Below are 12,011 nucleotides of genomic sequence, written 5' to 3' on the forward strand. Positions count from 1 at the left end.
GCCCAGGAGGCCTTGCGGCACGGGCTGCTCAGCAAAGTCGTGCCAGCGGAGCGACTGGAGGAGGAGACCATGAGGATCGCAGGCAAGATTGCCTCCTTGAGCCGTCCCGTGGTGGCTCTGGGCAAGGCCACCTTCTACAGGCAGCTGCCCCAGGACCTTCGAACGGCCTACCACCTCACCTCCCAGACCATGGTGGACAACGTGGCCCTGAAGGACGGGCAGGAGGGAATCAAGGCCTTCATCCAGAAGCGAAAACCCATCTGGTCGCAGTGAGTGGTCTCACCAGAGACGTGCAGGAAGAGGGGGCCCCCACCCCCCTTCTGACGCCCCAACACCACTGCTGCCTCGTGACTCTGCGAAGGCAGCCTTCCATGTGACAGTAGCCATGGCTTCAGTGTGCGTGGTCTGTAGGAAAGGCCGTGACCCCCTGGGGAAGGCAGGTGGGGAGTCCAAGTGGAAGGCCAGCCAGCCTGTGCCGCTGGCTGGGGAGCGCGGGGGCGGGGGGAGCCTGGTCCTTGAGATGCTCCTTCAAGGACCATAAGTGGGGGACCGCCTGACATGGGAGAAGGTGAGGATACAGGAGGATGCCAACCAAGCTCTGCCTCCAGAAATGTGCCCTGAGGTGGAGGTAGTTCTGGCTGCCCACGAGCAGCCACACATTTCGAATCTCCACGAGGTGTTTCTCCACACTGAAAATCTCCTCGATTCTGCTTCTCAACAGAAATGGCTTTTGGACTAATCTTCTATGATTTAAAAAGATTAAATATTGAGAGGGACTGGTAATTTTATCTTTCCCCAGCCAGGCTGCAAGCTGTCCAAGAAAAGAAAAGAAAACCAATGACCTCTTTTCCCCAGCCCGTACTCAGGGGCGCACACCAGGTGCCTGATGGTTCTGTAATGAATGTCCTGGCCATCCGAGATCCCGACACCAGGACCCTGGGCTAAACCCGAGAATGAAAACATCAGGGAGAGGTGGGAGGGACACAGGACACATGTTCTACCCACTAGACACCACCTGTTCTGCTCAGCCTCAGGGGGGCGGTACAAACCAGCACCAGGCATCTGAGCTCCCCAGCTGAGCGAGCACATGCATCAGGACCTGAACCTGTTCCTCTCTGGCTCCGGATCCAACCTGGCCCGACATGTCCCAAATCTCTTGTCCTCAAGCTTTCACATAGGGCTTATTATTTTCTTTTAAGTCAGTTTTTCTTCCCTTGGAGTAGAATGTGGCCATAAATGTGGTCAGTACCAAGGCTGAGATGGAGAAGCATGGGGCTCTACCCTGGGGCTCACACGCATTGCAATGGATGTCCCCAGTGTTTCCACAGGTTTCTATTGAGATTGACAATTTTTTGCTTTGCCTGAGTTTAGAAAGGTTAAAAAAAAAAAAGTGTTTTCTTGGAAAGGAGGAACATGTTACTAAGATGCTCCTCATGCCCAGAGGTCATCAGGGCTGCCGTTTGCTGGACACCTGGGACGTGGCAGGTACCCTCTGTATATTCTCGTTTCATCCTCCGCAGACCCCGTGGAGCAGGTGCTAGGGTAATCTGCATCCTACAGGTGAGTCGTTGAGACCCACTCTGTGCTAGGTCCAACAGCTGCCCCTGGGTAGAGTGAGAGTTCCAAACTCTGCCTGAAAAAGCCATGGGTGCGCCTTCCCCTGGCCACGTGGCCTCATGGCGAGAGCCTGGGCTGGCGTGAGGCCAGCTCCAAAGACATGAATCCCCTGCTCCATGCAGCTTTCCAGAACGAAGGAACGGACCCCATACTCCTTGCTGCAGAACTCTGCCAGTGCACAGGGGACATCGGATTTGATTGTCGGCAGAGCACGGTCGGAGTTTTTACTACGAAGCCAATAATGAGCTGGCTGCAGACCTAGACTAGATTGGGGAGGACGAGGGGGCTAGATGGGAATGGGGGCTGTCATCATCCGCTCAGAAACAGTGCTGACCGTGGGACCCCTGCTGTACCTTCCTGCCCAGGTGGCCTTGATAGCTGGGGAGAGGATGTCACAAAGGCCCCTGGGTTTTGGAGAAAGTGACAAAGCCCTCTCACACACACATTTGGCAAAGGAAAATCAAAAGGCAACTTTCCAGTTTCTGTATGAGCATGCACTATCCCCTGAAACCATGAAGTCCTCGGGGCCCTGGGCTGGCTTTCCAGCCCGTGAGCTGGGGATGCACACTCAGGGACTAGCTGTAAATCTTGATCCTCGCCTGTGGAGCAAATAATCCAGAAGGAAAATCTGCTACCCATCCTCTGATGTCAGAATTCATCCCCAGGCAAATATAAATTTGGGGTTAATTTGTATCCGTGCTTCCCTCCGCTGGGACATGGAATGAAATTTTTCTGATAACCACACATGATGATTGCTTTTGGAAAGCCTGGTATATTCTCGTCTTTCCGTCTGTACCATTTACTTCTCAGGGAGCTCTGCTGAGCTCAGCCCGGCAGGCGCCAGGAAGTCAGGGAACCAGGTCCCCACGCCCTGTGAGAGAGCGTTCCCCAAGGCTGGCTTGAGCCCTGCAGAATACCAGCAAATGGAGGGGTACCAGCTCCCCGACTAACTTCACACCAGTGAATTTGGGTGTAGTTGCCATTCAGGAACCAGGGCTGATTTAAGGAGCCGAGTTCCTGAAGTGGCTCTTACTACCCCCCTGGTGTGTAGGAGACTCAGAGAAGTGACGGCATTTGCCGTGGTCAAGCCAGGATGTGGGTTCGGATCTGCAGGGTCCTGACCACGCGCCATGTTCCCGCCAACATGCTGAAAAGATCGCTGTTCCAACCCCACAGAGACTATGGATGTGCTCAAAGGAAACCAATCAGAAATGCCACAGCCAAGGCCACACAGTTTTGCTTACCGAAGGAGATTCGGGAAAAGCAGGACTTGAGCATGGAGAACGCGGCGTTCCGGTCCCAGGTCTGCAGCATGGCCGCGAGCAGGTCATGAGCGCAGTTGTCCTGTCCATAAGCGTGATGCCATTGGACTCTCGTCCTCCTCGTTGTGACGTTCTGGGCTCTACAATACTGGGATTTGGGAACTTGCCACGGAACTTGAAACAGGTAGCTTTTGCTCAAGGAAATGCTCTTCTACAAACAGAGAAGGGCGCTTTACCCCCAGAAGTAGTAAACATTGGCAACACCTGAGCGCATTCGAGAACGAGAAATCCATCACAGATGCTCAGAGCCTCGGGCCCACACCTGCACCTTTTGAAGATGTCCTCCACTGGGGCACATCTCTCTCCAAACTGGCAGTTACCTTTCATTTTGTCCACGTGCATTATTCAGCCAGCAAACCACCCCCCTTCCCCACCCCCGCCACCACCTTTCCTCTCCCTCTGAAAACCCACTGCACTAAGAGTAGCGTTTCCAAAGTGTGGCCCCTGGGTGACCTGGATCTTCACATGCAGATTCCTGGGCTCCTCACCAGACCTACTGAATCACAAATTCAGACTTCCAAGGCCTAAAAATATGCATTAAAAAAAAAAGGTCTCCCAGTAATTCTGCTGAGCACGAAAATGTGTGAACTGCTGCATTCCGCTGGAAGCGACCCATCTCTCTTCAGCTGTGTCCGTATTTTAACAGTTGAGCCCGTGCGGCTTTTACGATGAAGTTGTGGGCAGTCACCACTGGCTCGGAGAGGAACATGAAGAGGCTTGAGCTCTTCCAGGAGCCTCTGGAAACCTCCACTCGGGCAGATTTTAGGGGCTTCAAAGGCCCCAGGTGCTCGTGTCTCTGCAAGCCCCACCCCATATCACACTAAACATCAGAATACACCTGTATTCCACACTGAATGTCTTTCTTCTATTTAGGGAAAGGAGCCCCATGATTTGCTTTCTGAATTATTTTTAAACATTTGATTAACGGTTACGATTTCTTGGCAATCAGCGGGTATTCGGGAGTTAAATTCAACATCCTTGAACTTGACATGTTACAGTTAATAAAATACTAAATTTCGGTCTTGCAAGGGTTTTTCTTTTATATTGTAGAGCCCAAAGTTTATTTTTTCAGGTCCCAAAGAGAGGCCCATGAAAGCTGGCAGGCAGGGTCTCTTGGATGAGGTGGCCTGGCCCCCTCAGGCTCCTGGGTGTAGGGGAGGAACCAGTTCCACAGGGAGCAGGGGGGTGGGGGGGGAGGGGAGGGGCAGGGGCAGGGGTGAGTTGGCACATCCAGCCTTATGAGGTTTATTTGCCCGGTGTGGCAGTCTTTGACATCCTTAGTGATTTCAGAACAATACTTCCCTTGGATCTTCCTGTCCTGACCAGGACTGTTTAAGCACAGACGTTATCTAAAACCAACTTGCACATATATATATCTTTTTTTACACATTTAAGAAATCTTTCTTTTTTTTATGTCGTATGTTTTCAATATTTACCTTACCAAAAGAGATGATAATTACCAGTTTTAGAAATTTCTAGGAATTAAGGAAAAGAAAAAAGAATGCATCAGTCAGAGGGGAATGTGATTTAGAGCCCAGCCCCACTCACATTTGTGTAGTGATCACTCTGCCCCAGGCATTGTTTTAAGCGTTTTGTAGATATTAATACACTAATCCTCACAAAATCTCTATGAAGTAGGCCAATGCCATTATACAGACGAGAAACCAAAATACAGAGTTATTAAGTGACTTGCTCAGTATCACACAGCTAGGAAGGGGCAGGCTTTGGTTAGTGATTTCACTTTCTAAAACTGATTAAGGAAATGTGGTCGAGAATTTCAAAGACCTCTCTGTATCATGTGTCCTGTGGAGGGGAAGTGGTTTGGTTTTTTTTGTTGTTGTTGTTGTTTTACATTTATTTATTTATTTGAGAGAGCGAGCAAGCATGCAAGCGGGGCTGGGCGAGGGGCAGAGGGAGAGAGAGAATCCCAAGCAGACTCCCTGCTGAGCACGAAGCCCGTCTCAGGGCTCGATCTCACGTCCCTGAGACACGACCTGAGCCAAAATCAAGAGTCGGACACTTAACTGACTGAGCCACCCAGGTGCCCCAGGGGAACCCAGCGGCTCTAGTTCTGGAGGCATGGGTTTGTGATCCCTGCGCCCCGCGATCCTCTTCCCTTTCTCGCTATTAGGTGACTGCTACGTTGCATCACGTTGTATATACTTCTGTTGTGCAGGGAGCACCTTCAATTATTTCCTTTTCATGCATAGTCTAGTGTCTTGCCCTCCCTGCCCCCAACAAAGTTGTGCGTTCCTGCAGGATCGGTCAGTCCTTCCTCAGCTTTTCCATCCTTGGAGACTAGACCCTGCTCAGCACAGAGTGGGCCTTCAGTAAGGTTGGCTAGGTCCAGTTAAACATTGCCAGGGTACAACCTATATGATACGGACGGGCTTTTTAAAATTCTCAGTTCACATTTTCTGTTGTGGAAAGTGAAATCGCTGAGCAGAACATGAATTAATTCACTGTTTTCTTTGTAGATCCGGGGAAGTTGGTAAGCATCTCTTTGTAAATGTAGGTCGATACTCAGGAGTCACGTTGCTCCACTAAGATGAAATCAGTCCCAGGGGTTCTGTAAAGCCCGTTTTCTTTCTCTAAAGGCATGGCTGAAGCATGTTTTGGTCTCCAAATGCTAACATTTCTGGTGAAAAAACATTCTTCACCCAGAGAGACGTATCAAATACAGGGTTGGTTGGCAAGGGGTGAAGATATCTAACAGATTAAAAAAAAAAAAAAAAAAAAAAAAAAAGATATCTAACAGATTTGCACTTGATGGAATCTACCAAAATGGTTAATATACTTATTTGAACCTTAAGCCAAAATCATCTCATTTGTTACTGTCATCAAAGTTATTACTCTGATCATTCGATAATTATCCGTTAGGACAGCAGTCAGTCTGTCCAGTTTTTTACCAGTGAAGTTTCCTCAAGGTCCCTTAGTTCCTAGATCAGCAAGCCCTCCCCATCCCTAAGGAGGGATGGACAGTTGCCAGGCTGGTTAGTTGTGCCCCTCTCCCAGCCCCTACCCTACAAGGACCATCATACCCCTCCTCCTGTTGGGACCCCAGGATGACCTGTCCCTCGAAAGTTACTATGTTCCCATGAAAACACGTTTAACTTCCTTTTAGTTGCATAGATTTTACCCCCCCGGATCTATCTCCAGAAGAAACAGCCAAGAGGTGATTTTTAAAACCTCAATGCCTGTATTTATGAAGTGTCTACTTAATTACAAAGTCCTACACTAAGCACTATGGGATGGTTTGTTTTGTTTTGTTTTTGTTTTTGTTTTAAGTGTAAGACAATTCTGACCCTCTAGGAACTGAGATAAATCATGAACGCATTAAAATTCAAATACAAAATAGTTATCATGGGCCAAGAGTCAGAGAGCTGAGTTACCTCTGGGCTTACCCTTATCACTAGGTGTGTGATGTGGGGCTAGTTGTTTAACTTCTTGGAGTCTGAGTTTCTTTGTGGTTATAAGAGGTGTGATAACAACACATACCTGCTAAGTGATTAGGAGGATTACATTAATATATGTGTGGCAATATTGTTGATGACCCACCTCCCATTTCACCCGCAGCTGTGGTGGGCAGTTTCCATAGGAATTAGCTTCCCCCTGTTATGGACTGAACTCTGTTCCCACAAAATCCACATGTTAAAGCCCTATTCCCCAGTGTGACTGCATTTGGAGAAAGGGCCTCTGAAGAGATAGTAAGGTTAAAGGCGGTCCTAAGGATGGGACCCTAATCCAATAGGACTAGTGTCCTTATGGGAGGAGAGGGAGACATCAGCGCTGTGCACACACAGAGGACGTACCACACGGGGACATAGCAGGAAGGCAGCCGTCCGCAAGCCACGGAGAGAGACCTCAGGAGAGACCAACCCTGCCAACACCCTGACTTCGGACTTCCAGCCTCCAGAACTGTACAAAAATCAATTTCTCTTTTTAGGCGCCCCCAGTCTGGGGTATTTTGTTATAGCAGCTTGAGCTGGCTAAGACACCCCCTCAAGCACTTCCATCTCTCTGCCTCTCTGGGAGTGATTTTTGGCACGTCCAGGAGCTTGTTCAGACTTCAACAGGCAACCTGGAAGTGGGGGGAGTTAAGGCCTCCAGGGACACCCCTCAAACAGCAGCAGGATGGGAGACCATGGAAGAATGTCCCAGCCCCTGGTCGTCAGATGGAACAATGCTGAGATGGGGTGCTATCTTTTCTCAGAAGGGCCTAGCAGGGTTGAGCCCCAACCCTCACAGCACCGACCCGTTCACTGATGCAAACTTTATCAGCTTTTCTCCCTCCCTGCCTTCCCGCCCCACACCTTCACTGGGGATCACTTTCCAAATAAACAACCTTCACACAAGTCCTTGATTCGGGGTCTGCCTCTGGGGGAACACCAAACTCAAGTCCAGGGACATATTCACATTAGCCTCTCTTAGTGAGCACCCCCTCCCCTAACAAAAAAGTGAAAACAAGATTTAGCACCAGAAGACAGGTTACAATGAAGCAATGGGGTCTACTACATGAACACCAGAGGCAATACAGTATTAGAGGATTCAAGAGGATTGACTCCCTGCTGAGCAAATAGGATCATCTACCTAAAGCCCGAAGAGATCTCAGCTCTCAGTTAGCTTACAAACTGTGACATCACACAGACGAGGTTTCAAGGGCTGAAAAGATCCCGACCTAGCCAGTGGTCGTACCCCAAACAGGATGCTCTGGCCAAACGCCAGAGTGGCCACCCTGCGGACATGCCCTCAAAGCTATCAGGGGGAGCCCCCATAAATGTCCTAAGCTTGGGTGCCTGGGTGGCTCAGTCGTTTAAGCGTCTGCCTTCGGCTCAGGTCATGATCCCAGGGTCCTGGGATCGAGCCCCGCATCGGGCTCCCTGCTCAGCGGGGAGCCTGCTTCTCCCTCTCCCTCTGCCCCTCCCCACTGCTTATGCTCTATCTCTTGCTCGCTCTCAAATAAATAAATAAAAATCTTTAAAAATGTTTAAAAAAATAAAAAAGGTTGACCAAAAAAAAAAAAAATGTCCTAAGCAGAACTGGAGGTTTATTTAGCAACATTCAGGAAAAAGGCAGAGCAGGTGTCTTGTCCCAAAAGTCCCCTTCAGAGGCCCCTTGAGAAAGAATGTACTAGCTGCTACATTTCCAGTCCCTTCCTTGACATTTATTGGCTTTTTTGATGAATGTGAGAGCGATTTTTCTGTCAACAGCTTCTCATTAGGGGCCTAGTGATGTTCTTTCTGACCATTATTTTTCTCAGTATCATGCCTGGTCACTGGGAGGAGAAAAGGTTCCACTTAGCATCCATCCGTCTTTGTGGCAGCGGAGAGCCCAGCGGATCCCACCGAAACACTCGCCTGCGCCCACGGCTGCCCCGGGGCACGCAGAGAGTTTAGGCAAATGGCCAGCCATTAACGAATGCCTCCTTCTCTGGCACCATGCTTCTCCATCCATTCCTTTAAGGACATATTTCAGGTTTGATTCTGTTTCTTTTTAAAATAAATTATGGAGAACTTGTTGGTGAAATAATCCACTAGGACTTGCTTCCGAGAGGTGACCAATTCTCACCACAAAGGACAAGGCTGCCTTGGAAAAGTCTAGAACTCGCGGGTGTTGAAAGAGGGCGCCCCGTTTCCTTCAGGACAGTTTATGTCGCCCCTAAGATGCACTGTCTTGACGTGACGATGGTACAGGAAAGCATGCAGAGGCGTCTGATGTTCCCATCGCTGATCAGCAACCATGTCAACCTCCACACACGCCCTCTCCACCTTCCCTGCCCCCAGATGCACAAGTCTAACCTGGAAGGGCACATTTTTAAAAAAGGTTTTTAATTATGGACAATTTCAAACACAAGGAAAAGTTGAGAGAGAGTGTAATACCCTACCCCATACTCGGCTTTTTTTTTTTTTTTTTTAAGATTTTATTTATTTACCTTGAGAGAGAGAGAGCACGAGTGAGGTGGAAGGGCAGAGGGAGAGGGAGAAGCAGACTCCCCGCTGAGCAGGGAGCCGGACGTGGGGCTCGATCCCAGGACCCTTGGATCATGACCTGAGCCAAAGGCAGACGCTTAACTGACTGAGCCATCCAGGCACCCAAGAAAAAGCTTTATGAAGAACTGTGAGCCAGGGTAACAGTGAGTTCGGGTAATAGCACATACCACTGTTAATTTCCCAGTTGTGGTGAACACGGTGGTCTAAGATGGTAACAGTAGATGCTGGAAGAAGATACAGGAGTTCTGCCCTATGCTTTAAACTCTTCGGTAAATCTAGAATTATTTCAAATAAAAAGGTTTTTTTTAAGTGATATGCAGGGGCACCTGGGTGGCTCAGTTAGTTAAGCGTCTGCCTTCTGCACGGGTCATGATCTCAGGGTCCTGGATCAAACCCCGCGTCGGGCTCCTTGCTCAGTGGAGAGTCTGCTTCTCCCTCCCCCTACTCTTGCACTCTAGCTCATTCTCTCTCTCTCTCTCTCAAATAGATAAAATCTTTTATTAAAAAATAAAATGATATGCAGCTGTATTAGGGTTCTTTGAGAACCAGAACCGATAGGCCAGTTGGACAGAGAACTCTAGAAAGAGATTAATTATGAGGAATTGGCTCATGCAGTTATGGAGTCTGAGCAGTCCCACCATCCGCAGTGGGCAAACCAAAGACCCACAGAGCTAGAGCTAGTGGTGTAGTTCAGAGGCAGAGAACCACGTCTGAAAGCCCGAGACCCAGGAGCTCTAAGGGCAGGAGAAGACTGATGTCCCAGGTCAGGCAGTCAGGCAGGGAGTGTGGGAATCTTGCCTTCCTCCAGCTTTTTGGTTCCACCCGGTCTACAAACAGTAAAAACAAGTTTTTAAAAGGTCATTATGTTCCTAGAAAAAGAACTGGAAGGAAATATTCCAAAATGTAATTTTTTTTTCCTGGAAGTGGGACTGCCAACATTTTTCTTCTTCCTTTTACTTTTCTACATTTTGTATACTTTTACCAAATTTTCTATAATTTTTAAGTAATCAAAAGCTTAAAAGGAGCACCCTAGGATCTGCTTCTGTTGTTTGTACCATTAAGCTCTGATACTGTTTGATGAATTAACTCTGCTTATACGGAGGGATGAGGAATATTTAATCATTATCAAATAACATCTAAATTTTTGGGGTACTACATAAGAAAGGAATTGATCCCATAAACCAATATAAGCCCCGCTCTTTTGGGCAATCACAAGCTCAATAAAAGCTCAGTGGCCCCAGAGGCTCGCTCAATTAGAATGACTGGTATCAATTATTTCTTGTTCTCCTTGCAAAGCAGCAGTTACAAACTTCTCCAGCAGAGGGCGATGGTGGCCCACCTCTGGACAGAAATCTCGCGGCCTAACTCGCTAGGTTACTGTGAATGGAAAAATCGTATTTGCTTCTTAGTCCTGAGAATAAATGTAACTTATTTAGCAGGTTATATGGTAAACTTAGTTAGATGTTAGATCAGGCCAGGCAGTGGAGAGGAAGAAGTTCATAAATAGATTACGTGTTGTTGTTGTTTAAATAATAATACAGTTGGCCGACCTCAGTGTGCTGTGAAGATTGCAGACAGTACATTACTCTTCCAGGACACTCCACCCTGAGACGCAAAGTACCCCAACCAAAAAGACTTCCCCCCTTCTTGTGACGCCTTCATCCATCTCAGTATCCAGATGAGGATACCACGCGATGGTCCCCAAGTCTCCCAGCCGGTAAGTGATGGGAGCAGGGCTCCGACTTCGATCACGGAACACCACGCCCCTGTCAGGACACAGAGATCCCTGGTTCTCTTCCTCTTCCTGGGAGGGCACCCGTTCCCCTAGATCAGAGAGTTTCACCCTTATGAACGTATTTAACCTCCAGCCCCTCCCGAAAGACCCTGGAAACCACCCCCCATATAGTCACACGAGGGCAGAGAGGCTTCCATTTGGGGGTGACAACTGAGGGCATAGCAGGTGGGCTGGTCAAACAGTTTACAGCCGGTATATTTTTAGTATTTAATTGCAAGGCTGTTCTCAACAATCAAGGAGGAAAGGTGTAGTTCTCTGGGCATTCTTTTCAAAACCTCCCCTCTTCTCTGCCCTTTCGCTCCAATGAACACAGAATATAATGGCAGGATACCTGACAGCAATCTCTTCTCCCATTGCTGGGGTGGGTGAGTAATGGGAGTTATTTCTGTTTCAGCCGAGGCGAGATGCTGTGGGGTTGGGTTTGGCCTCTTGGTTTGGGTCTGATTGGTTTGGTTTGCTTCTTTCTTCTTCTTTCCTACTCTGAGAACAAGAAGAGGTAGAAGGACTCCTGCCTAGGCAAGAAATTCTCCACAAGTGACTATATTACTCGGCCGTTAACACGTCTCAGTGGTCTGGGTGTTTGCTGCAAGGCTGTATTGCTCCACAGGGGACTCTGATTCGGAATAATCCATTTTAAGAGAATTCAGATTTTTTTGAAAGTGTATTTAGTGGGTGCACACAATGGCTGTGCTAACTGTATTTGGTTCGGTCCGACCTGAAGTTCACATTCCCTGAGCACATAGCCCCTCGTGCCTAAGTGCCCCTCCTACTGCTGTCGGCTTAGCGGTTTCTCCACACTCCGATGTTTACCGTGAGACCGCCCTCCCCCAGCCGTCTACCATCTTACTCTGATTCTCAGCACCTGCAACTCAGATTTTCTTTCTTTCCTTTCCCCTCCCTCTCTTCCTTGCGCATTTTCTCACACTCTAATATAAGCTGCACAAGAGCAGGGACCTTGCCTGTCTCGTTCACGTCTGTATCCTTCCTCATGAGGACACGCCTGGCACGAAGTAGGCACTCAACGATTATTTGTGGAATGAACAAATGAATGAGCAAAAGAAAGAAGGAATGAATGAGCTCCCTGGAAGGGGAAGAAGGCTTTTTATCAGCAGCTTCTCTCTTTGCAGGGAGAGCTCTTCGCAGTCGGCCAGAGGATTGCAAAAGGAATCGAGGCCAATGAGAAAGAATTCTTTTTTTTTTTTTGGCTTTTTTTTTTATTCTTATGTTAATCCCCATACATTACATCATTAGTTTTAGATGAAGTGTTCCATTATTCATTGTTTGTGC

At 48.3% G+C, this 12,011-nt stretch overlaps 1 protein-coding gene across 4 annotated transcripts in view; it reads left to right on the top strand.

The window, feature by feature from the left end:
* The window catches only part of ECHDC3 (enoyl-CoA hydratase domain containing 3), a 31,378-nt gene extending 19,469 nt beyond the window's left edge, over positions 1 to 11,909 (top strand). The window contains exons 5-6 of one of the 4 annotated variants that reach the window (XR_014145465.1): positions 10,524 to 10,646; positions 11,852 to 11,909. Coding sequence is in view for 1 of the 4 variants with exons in the window: in XM_081820575.1 (XP_081676701.1) it covers positions 10,524 to 10,538 (15 nt within the window). In the remaining 3 variants the exon portion in view is untranslated. Of the gene's footprint in view, positions 1 to 10,523; positions 11,440 to 11,851 lie in introns of those variants that run through there. The other 3 variants (XR_014145464.1, XR_014145463.1, XM_081820575.1) reach the window with 3 other exon arrangements.
* The last annotated feature ends 102 nt before the right edge of the window (positions 11,910 to 12,011 follow it).

Source organism: Leptonychotes weddellii, chromosome 5, assembly GCF_054177405.1.
Source record: "Leptonychotes weddellii isolate Sample4059 chromosome 5, ASM5417740v2, whole genome shotgun sequence".
NCBI lineage: Eukaryota > Metazoa > Chordata > Mammalia > Carnivora > Phocidae > Leptonychotes > Leptonychotes weddellii.